Source organism: Podarcis melisellensis (genome assembly GCF_964234715.1).
Source record: "Podarcis melisellensis genome assembly, chromosome: 1".
Taxonomy (NCBI): Eukaryota; Metazoa; Chordata; class Lepidosauria; order Squamata; family Lacertidae; genus Podarcis; species Podarcis melisellensis.
This window is the reverse complement of record NC_138528.1, coordinates 83,299,778-83,307,941: the sequence shown is the minus strand read 5'-3', so window position 1 is coordinate 83,307,941 and position 8,164 is coordinate 83,299,778. Positions and strand designations below refer to the sequence as shown.

The window sequence follows — 8,164 nt, the reverse complement described above, 5'->3', positions numbered from 1 at the left end:
CAAAAACATGGGAAGTGAGTGAACTAAAGACAAAATGTAATTATGTAAGAATTTTGCATATTTACATTTTACATACTATAGTAGGATTGTGTATAAAATTTATCGTTTTAGTTTTATATATCCACACACGGCTGATATTTTCACTAGATAAATAGATATAATTCAAATATATTGTTGTGCACTTTTTAAAGTAAATAAGGGTCCTTCTGAGGCCTTGCTAAACATGTGCGACCTGTGGAGAACACCCCCCACCTACATTGCATCATTTGCAGGCTTTGTTCTCATCTTGATTTCGTCCTAGTCCTCATTTGTGCTAGCTGGCTGCTGGCCACAAATTTCTCCAGCTTCAGTTTTTTTCTGCTTTGTCATTTACATTCTTCTTCACCTTCTTAACTAGGATGTTAGGGATGTGTTTTAATGTGTTTAATAATTAACCAATAAATAAATAAAAATACATGTTTGACAGGGACAGGATAACTGTTTCCAAGCTAGGTTGAACCATTTCCCCTGTGGGCTCAGAAAATGTGGGAATGAATCATTTGTCTGCTGCATGAGAACAATCTGGCAGAGGACTCTCCGCCTTCTCGCTTCGCCCCTAACTGCCTCTGATGAATGTGTAGTAGACTGACAAGAGGACTCTAGCCCTTTACATTGTACCTGGCAGGTAAGAGACCCTGCTGAAGAGAATATTTCCTTTCCCTTTTGCAAGGTCCCCAGAACGGAATCCAGAAACATCCTCATATCATTTTGCAGACGGTAAGTGCCCAATTAAGGAAGAGATGGGAGCACTACAGAGCTCCACACACCACAATTAGGTATTTTGGTGTTTTTAGTTCAGATCTAAGCTGCCTTTCTAGCACTGACAGCTGCTGCTTCTCCTGCTAGGTTTTAATATGATAAGTTATACTTTTGCTTTTTGATATATTCAACAAGGTTGATTTCTACATATCTGGGTCTTGCTTTGCCATTACAAAGAAATCAGATTGTGCCAAGGGTCCACACTGGAGCTAGAATCTTTTATTGACTGGTGTAGGGTTGTCAGACACACAGGACAAGCTCCTTGTACCTTTAACAGCTGAGTAAGAGAGAATTGGGACAGATGCCGTTCATTATGGAGAGATAAGCAGAAGACGCATTGGCTGATGCACACATGCCCCAACCATGTGCAAATAGTAAAGGCCCAGGACCCTAGCTCTAAGGGCATTCCAAGTCCTGTGCTTGGCATTTGGGAAACACTGAACACTGCCGTCAATGCTAGCGCACCTGCAGAAAAGTTATTCCTGCATGAATGTTGTGTGACAGATGCCAGTGTAAATTAACATGAAAGGCAATCAATGAAAGACTTGAATTCTGAAATTTCTCCAGAGTGATCTGGTGCTTCCTTCCTCCACTTAATACATTGTGCTCCTTTCTTCTGTTTGAGAGCACTTGGGAGAGTTTAGAAAAATAAGATGCCATTTGATTTACTCTCTATTCCAAAATCCAGGAAAGTTGGATGCAGGCTGCTACCAGCAGAGCATAGGTGTGTTGCAGAAAGTTGGGTTAATATAGAAACAGGGGCATAGGAAGGGGGTGCGATCCGCCCCGTGTGTCATCCCTGAGGGGGTGACAAAATGGCACACCGTGGGGGGCATCACTTACTGCGGGGCCTAGCCTGCAGTGCGCCTGAGCCACACGTCTCTCCTGGGAGTGACGCAGTGGCTTGGGAGCCCGCACTGCCTGAAACAGCGGCATGGGGCTTGTGTCTGCCAGGCGGACTCCGTGGGCAGCTTGCCAGCCACCCCCCTGGGTAGATTGCTGTGGCGCCCCTGTCCCTCCGGGTGCCAGAGCAGCTAGCTACGCCCCTGCGTTGAAGTAGCTCCAGGTGATTCTCTCAAACAAATGAAGGGGAAGGCCTCAGGAACAAGCTAGCTTGCTAGATGATGTCCCAAGATGACTTAGTCAAAAGTTATTTTGCCTTGGACTTTGAATTCATCAGAAACTCCTGACTCTGTTGAGACAGAACCCTGTTACTGATCAAGCTGTTACTAACCTTGAATGCACTTACTCCAATTTCCAAGTGCCCAGGTGTGAAAGGAGGCACAGCAGTGCCATTTTGTACAGCTCATTGTCTGTGTTCTGTGGCATTTACCCAGTCATATGACCCAAGTAAATCTGAGACTGGCAAACTTCTACATCCCAGCATCATTAAAATGTGTGTTGCTTTTTCTGCCATGGGAGATTATTGCTGAAAGGGAAGTATAAGGGAAGGTTAGATCCTTTCACCCCAAGCACCATTGGTCTTTGTCTTCATTTCTGGAGCATCTGCAGGCCCAGCCTACTCTGAGGATGCTGGTGTTAGTCAACAAGGATGAGCTTCGAGTGCTGAAGAAAGAGCTGAGGAGCTGCTTCCCCGAATCTCTAAAGGTGAGATGGCATCATCCTCTGTTCTTTGCCAGGCAGTTGCAGAACCTCTGCTTGGGCAATGATTCCAACCCAAAGCTTAATGTGAACACCACCAGGAGCCCAGTCTTTGACAGATACCTCTTCAAGAATCTGAGGGAAGGGAGTAGTGGTTTCTTTCTTATACTTTAGAGCTGGAAATGTCAGGGGATCAAGGAACTGTACTCTGGGCACAAGGGCTTTCCAGAAAATGGCAGATAAGGTTGGGCTGGCAATGTCATGACTCACTGTTGGCTTCATGGATCAACTGACCACCGACAAGGTTAATGGCAAGGCTGGCCACAAAACTGACAGGCGACATTTGAAAGAAACCAGGAACACATCTGAATTCTTTTAATGCTGTTTCTGTTACATCAAGATAGCTGAAATGGCCCTGCCGTGCCTCCTCCCTCTTGTCCCACCAGGTCCATGGGGCTGTGCTGAACGTGTGCCAGGGAAACGCTTTCCATCAGGAGATACTGGTAGATTCCTGGCCCAGCTTCCAAGTGGTCATTGCACGGCTCCAGAGAGAGGTATTGCTGAGATGGGACACCTAAGAGAGGGATGTTTGTCTTGGTTCTGTGAGTAGCATCAGCAAAGGGCTTGAATTGTGAGGACGAAGAAAGCACTACCAGTGGGAACAATCATTTTGCATGTTAGCCTTAACCTCAATTTAGTGCCGATAGCTTGGTAACTTGTACTTATGCTCTCATAGTGTAGGGGTGTGGTGCATTGTTGCTGGGGCAGCAACATGTCTGCCCATTATTTTTAAAGGGGGATGATGCACACTTTTACCCAAGGGAGAGTACAGCCACATACAAAGAGTCATAGTGGGGAAGATAGGAGTGGGAGGTGGAGCATTCCTGGTGCAGGAAATTATCTCTTGCCAGGGTGCCAACAACACCACAACAGGTGCCTAACTCCTTTGCACAAGTACTTTCCACAGCACACTCATAAATGAGGTACAAGCTGGGGCATATTTTCCTGGCAATGAAATATTGTCAGCTGAATGCTAGGGAAATGCTGTTCTCTACATCAGATATGCTAGTGGGGGGAGTCATTTGAGCCCCCTAAAACAGAAAAACTGCACATATTTTGCATAGTAACACTTAATTAGTTTAAAACGAGGGTGGCAAACCCCCAACCCAGAGGCCTGATCAGATCAAAGACCTCCCTGATATTGGGAGCAGGAGCAAAAAGAGGGGAGAAATTTTAAAAATGATGAGATTGATCATCTGAGGCTGGATGCAAATTGCACCTCCATCATCTGAAGAGGGGCATTTGTCGCTGATCAGATGAGCAATCTGATGTGTGCTTTCTGTGGTTGCCTATGTCTTGCAGAGGGTTTGCCATGATAAAAATCTTATCCACCTGTTTTAAAGCTTTTTATGCCTGCTCTTTAGATGAAGACTCGTAGGTGGGCTAGTGTGTGCAAAGGAATGACCTCTTCCCATCTTTCCTGCTTGTATTTGCCTAGAAAGTGCCTTCAGAAAGGAACTATTTTACCCAATCTTGTGCAGTTTTCTATAAGGACCTAGATGCCTATGAGAAATTGGTGAAAGATTCTGATGCCATTGATTGGAAACAAGAATTCTTACTTCAGGGTAAGACACCTCAACACCCAAAGTTCTGTGCATGTGCCAGTGTTACTAATTTAGAATTCTTAAAAAAGGAATATTGTATGCACAAGTTTTAAGAGTGTGTGTGTACTTTTCTAAACTGTTTCAACATTAGCATATGCATTTAGAGAAGCGTTATTGTCACTTGTTCTGCATCTGTGGAAGAAAATCTTAGTTTTGGTGCTGCTGAAATCCTCTTCACTAGTCAGAGCAAGGCTTCCTTAAGGTGATCACCATTTTACTTTTCCCATAATAGAGTTGTGGTCTATGCTTCTGCGACTTCTGCCCCTCTCCTCTGAGCACCTCAATAATCCCCTCACCATTTTCTACACCCAGGTCTGCAGGATGGTGTGTATCAGACATCTCAAAACCTAGCAGCTGCCAAGCATTTCTCCGCAAAGCTGGTGACTCGGACCCAGGTTTTTGTTCTGCAGGAACCCTTGAATTTGTCTTCTTCCACACCCACGTATGTCACACACTATGACTCAGGGGTTGCAGGTAGCAAGCAATACAAGGAAGGCAGGAGACATTTGCCAGTGCACTAGTAATTTAGAGCATGGTGCCCACTCACTGGAGGCCTGTAACAGGGGGAAATATGTGCAAGAGGAAATAAACTCAAAGCCAAGAGGTGACTCTTATGCTAGGCAGAGTTATCTTTTCAGAAAGAAAGGACAAGGACCTTGGCAGTTGTAACTGCAGAAAGACTCCTCAATGTTTCTGATTTTTCCCCATAATTCAAATGAGAGATGATCCGTTTCTTACCCAGGTACTCTGCACATGCCCAAGAACACAAGCAAGGTGATTAGGAGCAAGCACAAACAATGGCTGGCTAGTAAGCCAATGTTTGTGTATCTCTGTAAATCATATTTGTAGGCTTTACAAAAGGCAGATACTTAGTAATGTTCATCAGGGCCACCGGATAAGTTCTCTGTAAAATGGGAAGGGGAGGGGAGGACATTCAACTGGGCAGGCAGTACTGTTGATAAATATTACAATAAAGGATTGTGCTTTCATAGGATTAATATTCCTGAAACATTTCATCTGTAGAGTGGGATCAACTTACGGTACCTAAAGCATAGCTGTAGTTTATACTACTATGAGTCCACTGGGCTAATAGCATCTACACAAGGTAATGAGCTCCTCTGTACTAAATCTTTGCTGGTACTAAATCAGGCTTCCTCAAACTCGGCCCTCCAGATGCTTTTTGCCTACAACTCCCATGATCCCTAGCTAGCAGGACCAGTGGTCAGGGATGATGGGAATTGTAGTCTCAAACCATCTGGAGGGCCAAGTTTGAGGAAGCCTGTATTAAATATTCAAGATTTAACTCTGTTGCAGCAAGTACAGGAACAAACAACATTAGTGGCATTTAATAAGTCTCATAACAATGCCACTCATCATTCCCTCTTAATTAATTATGGAAAAATGTAGCCCAAGTAAGGAAGTCAGCATAAAAACTGGGTCCCTCACTAATAGCGGTAGGGAATAAATTTAATAAATAATAAACTAGCTAGGGCCTCCCATTCTCCATGACTAGAGATCAAACAAGCACCACCATGTGCTCGTAGATCTAGAAAACCCACAGAGAGCTCAGTTACACCTTTTGTCATGTTAACCTTCAGGTGGTTGCAGGGCACCCCAGCTCCATCTGCAGACTTCAAGCTTGACACTTGGGTGCTGTAGCTGGCTGGTTCATTGTGCCTTAAGTCTTACTTCTGAAGGTAGGCCTTAACCTTTCTTTCATTCTTCAGGTCAGGATCAGAGCTGAAACTCTCATCTCTCAACACCACTCATGCTGCCCTGCTGAATGAGACCTGGAGTGTAGGTGGCAATGAGCAGAGTCTCTGCTATCTGACTCGGCTAATCGACTGCTTCCCTAGTAGTTGCCTTCTGGATGCTGGAGGATGTCCTATCTCTTGGGTCCTGCTGGATCAATTTGGGTGCCTGACCCATGCTTACACCATGCCAGCGCACCGTGGCAAAGGCTACATTCAGCTGGTGATAGCAGCACTAGGCAGGAAGCTACAAAGCCTCAATTACCCAGTCTATGGTGATGTCCTGGAAAACAACACATCAATGCAGAGAGCCCTACAATGCCTTGAAGTCAACTTTACTAGTTGCTTTCTGTCCTATGACCTGCATACACCCATTTCTCTGCTGTGACAGGCTATTCAAAAGCTCTGACAGTAAAAAATAAACCAGTGGTAGCAAAAACAGATGGTTTAAATGAGAAAATTCCTATATATATATATTTTAAGTTGTATGAAGTTTCAAGAACTAGGTTCACATTTAATAATCTGGACACAAGCACATTGGCCCTACAGTTAACATCTAAGCTGAATCAATACCTTTCCAGCTAAAACCGATTTGATCCAGACCTCAAACAAATAGCCAGCAGATGAAGGATAGATTTGATTTTCACCGATTCCATCTGTGCTCCCGGAAGAGTTTTATCTGACGGTTGCTGGGCCACCCAGAAGCATACAAACTCCCAGGCTTCAGAACTGTATCATGATGAATCAAAATGACTGAAGGAAGTCTACTGAGAATTTTTGACAGGTTTGAAGCCTCCAGTTGGCTAACCTAATAGTACTGCTCCCTGTTTATGCCCTGACAAAACATTACTGTAGACCTCTTGTAGAGGCTCAGTAATCGAAATGATAACGTCTGTAAACAGAACCTTAAATGAAGTATTGGGAGAAGCTATGTGCAATCGCTGCGGATAACTGTTAAGGCATGTGCTATACAATATTTTACTTTAACACCAGAAAATTCCAATTAAAGTATATCACATTTGTAAAATGCACACTGTTTGGCCTGAGGACCAGTAGATGATACATAGGGCCAGAGTCAACGAACTGGTCCCCCATCAGAAGCCCACACAGGAGTTCTGCTAGCACAATAGGGCTTTCTCCTTATGCCATGTGTCCCCTGAAACTGGCTCACAGGGTGGGAGGTGTTGAGAGAACCCTAAGAACAGAATGTGGTGGGAGGAGAGGAGAGATTGGTCTGTATGGCAAGCAGAAGAGTGACAGAAGAGTGTGAAGCTCAGTTCTTCCCATAGTTTCTAGTATTCAACACAAGAGGGCACTTCCAGCAGTATACCACAAGGGCTACTGTTGGGAGCCCATTTCTCATGCCTGTTCATCATTGCTGAACGACAGCTTCAAATAACAACTCAAACTTTACTGATACCAAGGAATAAAATAGCTACATTTGAGCAAGTACAAAGTATTATCTGGGGCATTAAAAAAAACCCCCACAAACCCACCCAACAACCCTGTAATAATGAATTTAGCTGTTCTAGGAGCCAAGAACAAGAGGTCCTACCTAAGCTTGGGGGAACACACACATTGTCTGGTACAATGTTAATAGTTTACTGGAAAATTGCACAGGTGTGTGTGCATACCCTTAGTACTTGTGGGCAACTCTCTGCATCATCTTCACTCCTATCCTCTTTATCCATTTAGACAAGATGTTTCTTATTCTAGATCCAAAAACATCTGAAGGGCATAACTCCCATCCATCCCAGCTAGCATGATTAATAATCAGTGATGATGTGAGTTGTAGTCCAAAATATCTGGTGGGTACCATATTGATGAAGGCCAATTTAGGCTCTTAGAAATGTAAGTATCTTACCTGTACTGCTGGCCCCACCAGCATAGTAGATATGCAGCTGCTTTTGCATTTCATGACATTATGCTCACCTATGTTCATCACCCTAATTCATATTCATTATTATCCATTTGGTCACATACTAGTGCAGTTTGATCCATTCATCCTCCAAGAAATGGCGGCCTTGCTCCAATCCACAAACCAACCAGCCCCTAAATGCCATCTAGAGTGAGTGTAAGATGAGAGCCAAGAAGAAAAATGTGACTGGAAATGTAACTGCCTTTTATAATTTGCAAATGAGTGTACAAAATACCCCCATCTAAAAGCTTATCTTTAGGCAGTAGACAAATATGGCAAACCGCCACCTCCGTCCCTCACAAACCTAGCATTTCTTTTTGGAGATGGTCATGTGACGTGAGTAGCAGCAACCGTGCTTTTTTTGTGAAATCATAGAAGGTCCAAGAGCGAGTAGCACAGATCGTACAGGAATGAGGACAGGGGGCTAACCT

At 44.1% G+C, this 8,164-nt stretch overlaps 1 protein-coding gene across 6 annotated transcripts; it reads left to right on the top strand.

The window, feature by feature from the left end:
* The first annotated feature begins 370 nt into the window (after positions 1-370).
* LOC309367953 (glycine N-acyltransferase-like protein 3) lies at positions 371-7,908 on the top strand. Of its 6 annotated transcripts, none has more exons than XM_081907726.1 (6): positions 371-664; positions 2,302-2,406; positions 2,847-2,954; positions 3,899-4,025; positions 4,377-4,506; positions 5,792-7,908. In XM_081907726.1, the coding sequence occupies exons 2-6, from the start codon at positions 2,329-2,331 to the stop codon at positions 6,201-6,203; spliced, it is 855 nt and encodes a 284-aa protein (XP_081763852.1). In that variant the 5' UTR covers positions 371-664; positions 2,302-2,328; the 3' UTR covers positions 6,204-7,908. The 6 variants fall into 6 exon arrangements, with proteins under 6 accessions (XP_081763852.1, XP_081763850.1, XP_081763851.1 ...); XM_081907724.1 differs by having other exon boundaries at positions 2,221-2,406; XM_081907725.1 differs by having other exon boundaries at positions 371-756.
* The last annotated feature ends 256 nt before the right edge of the window (positions 7,909-8,164 follow it).